Consider the following 10,721-nt stretch of genomic DNA (forward strand, 5'->3'; position numbering starts at 1 on the left):
AGAGAGAGAGAGAGAGAGAGAGAGAGAGAGAGAGAGAGGGACGCGCGGCTCGTCTCCCCCCGCCGGGGGACGCGCGCCTCGCGGTGCTCCTTGAGGCCGCCCTCGAGCTCCTGCCGCGCCCCGCTCGCCCAAGACGAGGCGAACGAAGCGAGCCGCCCGCCCGCCGCCCACAGCCGCGACGACGCGCCGGCGCGGGCGTCGCCCCCCGCCTCCTTGGCCGCCTCCTTGGCCGCCTCTTCAGCCGCTCTGCCTGTGAGAGCTGCCGTCGCCTCGGCCGCCGCGGCCGCAGCGCTGAAGAGCGCGTCCTTGGCTGCGGAGCGAACCGCGCGCGCAGCCTCCTTGGTCGCCTCCGCCGCCTCCTCCGCCGCCTCCTTCCTCGCCTCCTCGGCCAGCTCCGCCTGCCGCGCTGTCAGCGTCGCCTGCCGCGCCGCCTCTGCGGCCGCCTGCGCGGGCGGGGCACGGGCACGGGCGGACTCGACGGCGGCCGGAGGGCTGGCCGGGCGCGGGTTCACAGCCGCCGCGCGCCTCCTTGTCCATGGCGGCCTGCTGCGCGTCGACTGGCGAGGCGGACGCGGCGAGCGCGTCCGCCACACACGCCTCTGCCTCCTCCGCCGCCCTCGCCGCCTCAGCCACCGCCGCTGCCCTGCGGTCGGCGAGCAGGCTCGCCCTCTTCCGCTTCAGCACCGCCGCCGCCTCCGCTCGCCGCTTGCGCTTCAGCTCCGCCGCCTCCTTGCGGCGCGCCTCCACCTCCGCCCTCGCCGCCTCCTCCGCCGCCCGCCTCGCCGCCTCCTCAGCCTCCACCCTCGCCGCATCCTCCGCTGCCAGCCTCGCCTCCTCCGCCCTCGCCGCCTCCTCCACGGCCCGCCTCTCGGCCTCCGCCCTCGCCTCCTCCGCCGCCGCCTCTTGCTCGGCCTCGACTCGAGCCGCCGCCTCCTCCTCCGCCGCCTTCTCCGCCTCGACCCGAGCCGCCTCGGCGCGTGCAGCCTCGGCCTCCTCCTCCTCCTCCCTGCGAGCCTTCTCCGCAGCGGCCGCCTCGGCGGAGGCGGCGAGGGTGGCCGCCGCCTCCTCCGCCGCCACCCTCGCCGCCGCCGCCGCCGCCGCCTCCGCTGCAGCCCTCTCCGCCGCCGCTGCCCTCGCCGCCTCCGCCGCAGCCTCCCTCGCCGCCTCCGCCGCCGCCTCCTCCGCCGCCTCCCTTGCCGCCTACAGTTGTCGACGTCACGTGGCGAGGACCAACACCGCCTCGTGACTCATTCATCCGCGTTGCGCTTCTGCCTCCAGCCTCTGCTCCTTCGCCTCCCTCGCCCTCGCCTCCTTCAACACGGCAAGCTCCTCCTCCGCCGCTCGCACCGCCGCCTCCGCCGCTGCCCGCGCCTGCGCCTCCTCCGCTTCTCTCGCCGCCTCTTCCGATCGCCGCTGCTCCTCTGCCGCTGCCCTCGCCGCCGCCGCCTCCGCCGCCACCCGTGCCTGCTCCGCTGCAATCCTCGCCGCCTCCTCCTCCGCTGCTCTCGCCGCCTCCCATCGCCGCTGCTCCTCCGCTGCTGCCCTCGCCTGCTCCCGTCGCTTCTGCTCCTCCTCAAATCGCTGCTGCTCCTCTACCGCTGCTCTCGCCTGGGCCTCTTCCGCTGACCTCGCCTCCTTCTCCGCACTCGCTGCCTCGAATCGCCGCCGCTCCTCGGCTTCCCTCGCCTGTGCCTCTGCTGCCACCCTCGCCTTCGACTCCTCCGCTGCTCGCGTCGCCTCCTTCTCTGAGGCCTCCTTCGCTTCCCTTGCTGCCGCCGCCTCTGCTGCTCGGACCTGCTGCAGGTACTGGTCGGATGGCATCATCGCAGCGCTCTTTGCTTTCTTCGCCTGCTTCAACCTTCTCCGACTCAGACCACGCCCCTTCTTCCGCCGCTCGCCCTCATCTTCAGAGCTCGGAGGCGCCCGTGCGTAAACTCCTCGAAGTGATGCGGTGTCTGCAGGTCTGTTTGCGCTCGCCGCCACAACCAATGACGACCGTTGGGAAGCGCGGGGGCTGAAGAGGAGCGCTTGTGCGAGGAACAGATGCATTGCCGAATGAGTTTTGGGAAGAAAAACTTTTCCGTCTTTTTTTCGGCTGATAACTGCACTCCAAGTGCTCCAAGTGCTCCCGCCAGCTCCAGTCAAGACACAAGACCACAAGAGACCCCAGAAACCCCGAGGAGTCACACAGCCCACCTGTGTGATGCACCGCGCCCTGCGAGCGGGGCGGGGTGCTGCGCACTGTGCCTCTCTGTGTTCGTGCGATCGTGCGTCGGTGCGTCGCCCAATCAGCAATCTCTCCTGGAGAACTCTATTTTTTTCCAATATAAGACGCAAGACAGAAAATAAAGAAAATCTGCACATCAGATCTTCAGCTTGATCACCAGCCCCTGCTGCGGCGGCGGCGACGCGGCACGCGGCGGCCCCTCACCCAGCGGCGCACCCGCGGGCAGGGCAAGCACGGCTGGCAACGCCGCCTCGACCAGATCGTTGTCGAAGGTGATTTTGCCCTCGGCGCGGCGCTCATAGTCATCCACTTTTTTGCGGATGGCCTTGACAAAGGGTGGCAGCGCGCCTTCGACGTTCCACTCGAGTCCCTCCTCGTAGAGGATGGCCTCAATATGCTGCCCCATGTTGTGCCGGTCGTGGACAATGTGTCCCGTGGCTGTGGTGGCGAGCTTCAGGACATTCTTTGCCTTGCGCGTCCGTTCTTGTTCTGCGGCGATGTGCGCCGCCCTCTTGCGCTCCGCCTTCTTGCGCTCGAGGTAGGGCGGCACGTACCCGGGAAGGACCTCGCGAGGGCCGATGGCCACTGTGGGCGCGCCGAGGCAGGCCGGGGCGTCGGCACCAAAGAGAAGCCGCCACACGCGGCAGAGGACGAGCCGCAGCCGCACGTCCGGCGCCGCTCGCCGACCGGGCTCGCTCGGGTCGGCGTGGCCTGCGTAGATTCGGGGAGAGACGCGTGAGAGGAGGGCGGGAGGGGTGCGGCCCCACTCGGGCCTCGCTGCCGGCTGTCATCAGCTGCCAGAGCAGCTGGCAGCTCGCCGCGGCGGCGCTGTCCCCGGGAGTGGCGAAGGCAGCACGCTCGCACGCCAGCGCGCCCGGTGAGCTGGCCGCCGCAGCCGCCACGCTCTCGCCGTCGGCCTCCACCCTCGCCCTCGCCGCCAACGCCTCTGCCGCCTCTGCCTCCTCTGCCGCCTCGAGCAAGCTGCAGAGGGCCCGCCACAAGCCGAGCCGCTCGAGCGGCGCGTGCGCGCGCGCCTCGTCGAGCTGCAGCGCCAAGGCCAGCGCCGGGTCGCCGGGCCGCGGCGCCCCCGCCGGCCGCGATGCCTCGCCGGCCGAGGGTGCGCGCAGCGTCGGCTCGAGAGCGAGGGAGAGCAGGCACCGCGCCGCCTCGAGGCGCACAGAGGGCGGGGCGTCGACGTCGGCGTCGTAGCCGAGATAGAGGGCCCACGAGGGGGGGAGGGCCCAAGCGGTCTCGAGCTGCACCAGCGCCCGCAGGCAGCTGCAGGTCAGCACCTTCCCGTGCGACGGCCGGATCACGTCCAGCGCGAGCAGCCGCCGCACGTGCGCCGTGACCGCAGCGACGTGCCGCCCGACACTCTGCGCCGCGTCGCCGTCGCCCGCCTCGCCCGCCTCGCCCGCCCGACCGCCGTCCGCGTCCGCGCCGGCCGCAGCCGCCCCTCCTCCTCTCGGCCGCGCGGCGCCGACCGCCTCGACGAGCGAGCCGAGCAGGAAGCCCTCGTCGCACGGGTTCGCGGCGTTGGACGAATCGTCGAGGAGCTCGTGCAGCAGCGAGAGCGCTGCGGCGGGCGTGTGGCCCTGCCCGTCGCGCGCGCGGCCGATCGCCTCCACCACCGCCCGCAGGGTGAGGTAGTGGCCCAGCCGCCCCGCAATCTCGTCCTCGTCGGCGGCGTCGAGCGGCACGAACTGCAGCGGCAGCAGCAGGCCCGTGCCGTCGCAGTGCTGCCGCCGCACGTACCGCGCAAGGGCATGCAGCGCCGCGAAGTCGTCCGCCGGCGAGATGAGCTCGCCCAAGGCGGAGGCCGCGGCGGCGCGCACGCGGTGGAAGGTGCGCGCGTCGCTCAGCCGCTCGGCGAGGGCGGCGATCGCCGTGCCAGTGCCGAAGGAGGCGAGGGAGTGCGTCGCCTCGATCTGCGCGCCCACGTGCCGCGAGTGCTCGAGCTGCTCGCGCGCCATGAACTCGGGCGTACCGACCCACCGCCGGTCCTCGCGCGCGGGCCACACGACCTGTATCGCGCACTCGTCCTCGGTGTAACTCTCTGGTACTCTCGGGGCATCTCGGGGCATCTCGGGGCATCTCGGGCAATCTCGGGTACCTGCAACACACACTCGTACTCGGGGTCGAGCCGCAGCCACAGCAGAGGCACGTCCGCGCCCGGCGCGCCCTCCTCCTCCTCCTCCTCCTCCTCCTCCGCCGCCGCGAGCCCGCCGCCCGCCGCCCACCGGCCGGCCGCCGCCGGCCGCCGCTCCTTTCGCTTTCTCCGCCGGCCTCGCCGCCGCCTCGACTCGACCTCGATCTCGAGCAGTTGCGCCTAGCCTCGCACCGTCCCGGGGTGAGCTCAGGGCCGCTCTCGACTCGAGCCCTCTCGAGCAGCCGCGCCGGCTCGCGCAGCGCGAACTTGCGCTTGCGGCAGACGGCGCCGTCGGCTGCGTCCACCTCGCCCCACCCGACCGTAATCCCGTCCAGGGACGGGCCACACGCCGCCGCGGCGCCGCCCGCGCCCTCGCTCTGCACAACGGCCACCTCGGCCACGAAGCGCTTGCGCGAGTACGAGAAGCCGGCGCGCAGCGTGATCGGCGGGCGCGCCTCGCTCACCCACTGCGTCTCGAAGGCGTCGAGGTCGAGGCCGTACTCGACGCGGCACGCCTGCCCCGAGATGAGCCGAGATGAGCCGAGATGAGCCGAGATGAGCCGAGATTGGCCGAGCTTACTCGCGGCCGTACGCGACGCGGCGCGCCTCGAAGAAGGCGCGCGTCGAGCGCAGCGGCCGCTCCGCGTGCCACGGCCGCAGCGGCACCAGCCGGCCGTACAGCTGCGCCATCGCCGCAACGCCGTCGGTCGGCCTGCGCTCCTCCATCCTCGCCTCGGCCATGCGGAGCACCCACGGCGCCTTGAGGAGGCATTAATTAATATTAATTAATAGTTAATTAATAGTTAATTAATACCCACGGCGCCTTGAGAAGGCGGAGCCAACTCCACCGCTGCTCCTCGTGCAGGCCGCCGCCCCACCGCTCGAGCTCCTCCACGCCCGGCACGAGCGCCTCTGCCGCCGCCGCCCCTCCGCCGCCCGCCCTCCCGGCTGCGTGCAGCGCGCTCGCCGCGCAGAGCTGCCGCCGCGTGCGTGCCGCCGAGTGGACCGCCTCGCTGCTGCCAAAGGCGGCGGCGGTGTACTTCTCGGCGAAGCGGCCCTCGAGGCCCATCGCGAGCCACGCGTCCTCCTCCGAGTCGAGCCGCGCGCCCGCCCGCACCCAGGAGCGGCAGAGCGTCCGCGCGAGGCCGACCCGCAGCGAGATGGCTGGCTCGATCGCGGCGGGTAGGTGCAGCAGCGACGCGTCCAGCAGCACGAGCCCGCCGACGGCGGCGCACTCGCAGTACGCCCCTTCCAGCGCGGCGACGACGAGGTGCCCGTGCGGCTCCTCCGCCGGCCGCAGCGCACCTCCGCCCGCACCTCCGCCCGCACCTCCGCCCGCCGGTCCGGCAGAGACGGGCGCGGTGGCGGTGGCGTGGCCGTTCGCCAGAGGAGCGCCGCCGCCGCCGCCGCCGCCGCCCGGGCCCGCCTCGGCCCCAACCTCGGTGCCTCGTACCGCCGCGCCGCCGCCGCCTCCCGGGTCGCGCGCGGTCCGCGCGGGCAGCGCCCCATTTGCAAGTGCCTGCGCAGCCGAGGCGGCGGCCGGCTCCTCTCGCGCAGCCGCGAGGTCTGCGGGCGGCGGCGGCAAGAGGAAGGCCCTCAGCTCTGCGAGCATGGTCGGCAGGCTGCGGGAGAGGTAGAGCAGGTGCGGCCACCGACCCCGCACCCGCCCCGCCAGCGCCTCCGGCCCGAGGGCGGCCGCCTCGCGGGCGGCGGGCAGGCTGCCGAGCGCCAGCGTCACTCCGGCCTCCGTCGGGTGGCTGCAGCTCTGCAGCGCCGCCTCGTGGCCCACGAGGAAGCCCACCTCGCTCGCGAGCGCCTGCCGCTCCAGTGACCAGCTCCAGTGCGCCCACGGCGCGACGGCGGCGGCGGCGGAGGAGGAGGACGACGAGGAGCCGCCGCCAAACCACTCTGGCGGCCACGAGGGCGGAGGCCCGACGCGAGTGCCGCTCCCAAAGGCCACCACTCGCGGGCGCGCGTCTGGCGAGGGGCAGGCACCCTCGGGCGGCTCGGCGAGTGCCAGGTGGAGCTCATACGAGCAGCGCGCCGTCGCCACGTCGGCGCAAGGCAGCCAGCGCCGGACGGCGCCCGCTTGCGGCACAGTGTGGGCGTAGGCGGCGGCGCCTCCGCGCACGCGCCGAGCAAAGTGGATGGCGCCACTGAGTTCGTCGACTGTGTATTCGATGTCGAGCACGGCGCCGCCCTCCGCCGCCTCCTCGCCGCCCGCGGCCTCGGCGAGCTCCGCGGGCAGCCGAAGCCGCACGTCGCCATCGCCCGATGCGTGCAGCGCGGCGCCGTGGCAGCGCTCGAACGACCCGGCGTCGCGCGTCGCACTCCAGCGCTGCGGCACCACCTCGTCCACCAGCGCACGCACCGGCAGCGACTCTGGGCTCAGGGTGACAGTGCGGCCTCCGTGCGGCGTCAGCCGAGCGGCCTCGATTGACGCGCTGCTGCCGAGGTTGAGGCAGAGCTCCGGCGGCAGCGGCGCGCGCAGCGTGATGAGCACGCGGCCGCGCAGCCGCTCGCGCCACAGGTCGAGCTCGAGGAAGGCCTTGCAGTGGAGCTGGAGCAGCTGTGCCGGCATGTCGCACTGTTTTCTTTTTCACGACTTGCTTTCTCTGACTCCTTTGCAATTTTATGTGTACCATACGGCGCCTCCTCGACGCAAGCTAGCCACCTCAGCTCATCTGTTCCCACCCACTCCTTCCTGCCTGGTCCATCTGAGAGCGGATAGCGAATGCGCTTGATGCGGAGAATCAGTGCCGAGCCCGCCACGTGTTCGCGCCGCGCATTCACCGCGCCTCTCGTCCTCAACTCTCCGGGCGGAGCGCAGAGCGGTCCCGCCACGCCGCAGTGTCAGGCTGCCGACGAGGCCGCCGGCGAAGCACGGGAAGGCGAACCCCAGACCTTTCCCTCCGGCCGACGCTGGGGCTCGAGGGCGGCCCGGCTTGTGTCGGCATGGGCACGCTCGGGCGCCACGCCATCAGCCGGCGCGGGCGAGCGTGAGGACGAGGCGGCCTCCGCGGCGGGCGAGGCGGGCACGGGCACCTCCTCAGCGCTCGGCGCCAGCTTCAACATTCTCTGCATCGTCGTGGGCACCGGCCTGCTCAACCTCCCGTACGCAGTCTCGCGCTCCGGGTGGGTCGGCGTGCCGCTCCTCGTGCTGATGGCTGCGATGGCGACCTACACCGCCGCGCTCCTCGGCCGCTGCATCGTGCTCGTGGGGGAGGAGGAGCGGCGTGCGGGCGGAATGCGCGCCTCCCTCGCGAGCCGCGCGACTCCTCCTCCTCGCGGCGCGAGCAGCGTCTCGTACGGCGACCTCGGCGAGGCTGCGTATGGCCGGTGTGCCTCTAGGAGTCTAGGTTGGAGGGAGTCTCTTGCACCGCGTCCTCCTCCTGCGCAGAGGTCCGGTGTGTGTGTGTGGTAGGCCGGGCAGGTGGTTCGTCAACTCGCAGGTGCACATCACGCTGGTCGGGGTGGCGATCGTGTACCACCTCCTCGCGGCGCTCAACATCCACTCCCTCGCGGCGGACTCGCTGAGCATGGCCGCCTCCGTGGCGCTGGTCGCAGCGCTCGTGTGGCTGCACGTCTTCCTCAAGACGCTCGGCGAGGTCGCCCTCCTCTCGTACTTCAACATCGCCGTCAACGTCGCCCTCCTCTGCACCGTGGTCGCCGCCTCGCTCGAGCGACCGCCCGCCTCGCCCCCGCGCACTGCCCTCGTCGCGAGCGACGCCTTCGCCTTCGGCTCTGCCTTCGCCTCCTTCGGATTCGCGTACGGCGTCCACCCCGTCCTCCCCTCCGTCCGCGCCTCGATGCGCAGCCCGCGCCTCTACCCGCGCACCGTGGTCGCCTCGATGGCAGGGACTCTGCTCTTCTACCTCCCCATCTCAGCCGTCTGCTACGCGCGCTACGGCGACGCTGTCCGCTCGCCGGTCATGGACACGCCGCCGCTCGCCGGCTCGCCCGCCGTGCGCATCGTCACGGCCGCCATCACCGCGCACCTGGTGTTGTCGTACCCCCTCCTCGCCATCACCCCTGAGGCGGCGCTCGAGGGCCTCCTGCGCGTGGAGAGCAGAGCCGCGCCGCTCCTCTGGCGCATCGGCGTCCGCTCGGCCTTTGTCGCCTTCACCGCGGCCGTCGCGCTGCTCGTGCGCACGCCCGAGCGGTGGGCGCGCTCTCCCCGGCGTCCGGACTGTCGCTACGCGTGGCAATCACACCTGTATGTACGCGTGCCGCACAGGTTTGGGCCGCTCCTCGACCTCGTCTCCTCCTGCACCTCCACTTTCACCGTCTTCCTCCTCCCCTCCGCCTTCTACCTCAAGCTGCGCGGCGTGCGGGGCATGCACCCGCTCGAGGTTGCGTGGAACGGCCTCATCGTCGCCTTTGCGTCGGTCGGCGCCGTCTTCGGGACTCTCGATGCGATCGACGCCCTGGCGAAGAGTGTTTGAACCTGCGATCTCTGTGGCGCCAGTGTGCTGTGTTCCATATACCGTGCCCCGCAAAAAAGTTGGAACCCTGCGTGCCAGGCGCGGCCAGTCGTGCAAGATAGCCCTTGCGCCTTGGATCCCTGGTGGTCGTCGGTTCTGCGCGAAACCTGAGCCTGCCGCGCTCGAATCTGGGACGTGGGAGCCACTTCGGATCTCGGTGCCAGGTCGAAGGCTCGAACGGCGGTCGGCTCGGCCACCGTGGGTGCGACGCATGATAGAGCATGCTGGGCGCCGCATCATCTACTACCGGGCGCTCGCGGGGCTTCGGTGCTCGGGCGCGCTCACCATGTGGTCGTTCGGGGCGGCTCGCACAGCGCCTGCACACACACACACACACACACACACACACACACACACACACACACACACACACACACACACACACACACACACACACACACACACACACACACACACACACACACACACACACACACACACACACACACACACACATGCATGCATGCATGCATGCATGCATGCAAAGACAAACAGCCCCTTCCCCTTCCCCCTCAAGACCCTCAAGGGCGAGGACACACACAGGACGCACCTCTAGCGAGGCCCGCATAGTATGTGGGAGACTCCTGCCGCCGCCCCTGCCACCCCTGTGTCAGTGTGCCTGTGGTTGCGAGAGACTGCCAGAAGCTGGAGGCAGGTCGCTAGACTGAGATGAGACCGCCAGTGGAGTTGGGAGTCCACCGTGCACCGCGCTGCGAGCCTGTCGTGTCCCTTGTCAGGAGCAGGAGAGCCCCACCTGTGCCCCTGATCGTCCTTCCAAAATCCTGCTCGTGCAGGTGTGGACCCTGTCGTCCTCCCCCATCCTGCGTTAAGTATTTTTTCTTTTTGTGTGTGTCATTTTGCTCGCCTTCCCTGGCTGGGCCCCGTGTTGCGTGACTCCTGTGCGATTTCGGGCCCGGGGTTGTGCGTTTACGTGCACATATGCAGTCACCGCCTCCGCCCGAGCCCACGCCGCACCTCGACCGGCTCTCCGACGACCTCTTGCGCAAGGTGCTTCGAGCGGCGCGGCCGCACACGCCGGCGGTTCGCGTCGCTCTCTTGCGTGCCTCGCGCCGGATCGCGGCGCTTCTCCAGGCCGAGACCACTCTGGCGGTGGACCTGGAGTGCGACAAGTGGCCGACGGCGCTCGCCGGTGTGGGGAGGATGCTCTATGACCCGGTCGACGACTGTGTCGCGTGCCGTGTCTCGGTGCATGCCGACGTCGCGACGCTCTCGCGCTTCTCCAGCCGGCTTTCGGACGCGCTCGAGCTGGCTCAGCTGGCCCACCGGCGCTCGGCCGCGCGCGCCGCCGTGCGCTCGCTCCGGCTCCACCGGCGCAGCGACCTGGGCGCGCTGCTGCCTCGCCTCGTCCCTCAGCTGGCGAGCGCGAGGCCCGGGCGTCTGCGCGCCGTCACTCTGACGCGATGCGCCCTGCCTCCGAACCTGGGCGAGATGCTGGCGCACGTGCAGCGGCTCACTTTGTGGGAGTGCACCTTTGGAGGGGGCAGGGGCGGCGACGGCGGCACCGCGCTCGTCGAGGGCCTGGCCGCGCTCCCGCTCGAGACGCTCTTCTGGGCGGGCGGGCGGGAGGGCGCTCCTGCGGCGCTGCTCGAGGCGCCTCGGGCGGGGCCGCCTCGCCGGCTCGGCCTCGGCTTCAAGGAGGCGGAGCTGGACGGGCTCGTCGACCTCCGGAGGCGAGGGGCGCCACCCCTCACCCCTCACCCCTCCCCCTTGCCCTTGCACCTGTAGGCTCGACCTCGTGAGCGAAGAAGAGGCGGCGGCGCGAGGCGGGAGGCAGAGCCTCGCCCTCTCGCTGGGCGGAGACGCCCTCGAGGAGCTGGTGCTGCTGAGCGCGGGGGGGCTG

At 71.6% G+C, this 10,721-nt stretch overlaps 4 protein-coding genes across 4 annotated transcripts in view; 2 read left to right on the forward strand and 2 right to left on the reverse strand.

Annotated features, from left to right (window-relative positions):
- EMIHUDRAFT_107226 (hypothetical protein) overlaps positions 1 to 1,824 on the reverse strand; it is a gene marked incomplete at both ends in the record, with an annotated part of 2,621 nt that extends 797 nt beyond the window's left edge. The window contains 3 exons of the mRNA XM_005757933.1: positions 72 to 443; positions 475 to 1,200; positions 1,348 to 1,824. Coding sequence (XP_005757990.1) covers positions 72 to 443; positions 475 to 1,200; positions 1,348 to 1,824 — 1,575 coding nt within the window. The remainder of the gene's footprint in view (positions 1 to 71; positions 444 to 474; positions 1,201 to 1,347) is intronic.
- Positions 1,825 to 2,328: 504 nt separating this feature from the next.
- Positions 2,329 to 6,957, reverse strand: EMIHUDRAFT_453640 (hypothetical protein; the record flags this gene model as incomplete). The annotated part of the gene is made up of 8 exons (XM_005757934.1): positions 2,329 to 3,011; positions 3,712 to 4,251; positions 4,601 to 4,681; positions 4,760 to 4,876; positions 4,974 to 5,103; positions 5,195 to 5,265; positions 5,383 to 5,661; positions 6,115 to 6,957. 8 exons carry the CDS (start codon positions 6,955 to 6,957, stop codon positions 2,364 to 2,366), a joined length of 2,709 nt encoding a protein of 902 aa, XP_005757991.1. The 3' UTR covers positions 2,329 to 2,363.
- A 162-nt stretch (positions 6,958 to 7,119) lies between these two features.
- EMIHUDRAFT_466026 (hypothetical protein) lies at positions 7,120 to 8,894 on the forward strand (the record flags this gene model as incomplete). The annotated part of the gene is made up of 3 exons (XM_005757935.1): positions 7,120 to 7,715; positions 7,801 to 8,538; positions 8,614 to 8,894. The coding sequence occupies 3 exons, from the start codon at positions 7,120 to 7,122 to the stop codon at positions 8,819 to 8,821; spliced, it is 1,542 nt and encodes a 513-aa protein (XP_005757992.1). The 3' UTR covers positions 8,822 to 8,894.
- A 905-nt stretch (positions 8,895 to 9,799) lies between these two features.
- Positions 9,800 to 10,721, forward strand: part of EMIHUDRAFT_219980 (hypothetical protein) — a gene marked incomplete at both ends in the record, with an annotated part of 1,740 nt that continues 818 nt past the window's right edge. Inside the window, 2 exons of the mRNA XM_005757936.1 lie at positions 9,800 to 10,537; positions 10,632 to 10,697. Coding sequence (XP_005757993.1) covers positions 9,800 to 10,537; positions 10,632 to 10,697 — 804 coding nt within the window. The remainder of the gene's footprint in view (positions 10,538 to 10,631; positions 10,698 to 10,721) is intronic.

The sequence above is a fragment of the Emiliania huxleyi genome (assembly GCF_000372725.1).
Source record: "Emiliania huxleyi CCMP1516 unplaced genomic scaffold EMIHUscaffold_89, whole genome shotgun sequence".
Taxonomy (NCBI): Eukaryota; Haptophyta; order Isochrysidales; family Noelaerhabdaceae; genus Emiliania; species Emiliania huxleyi.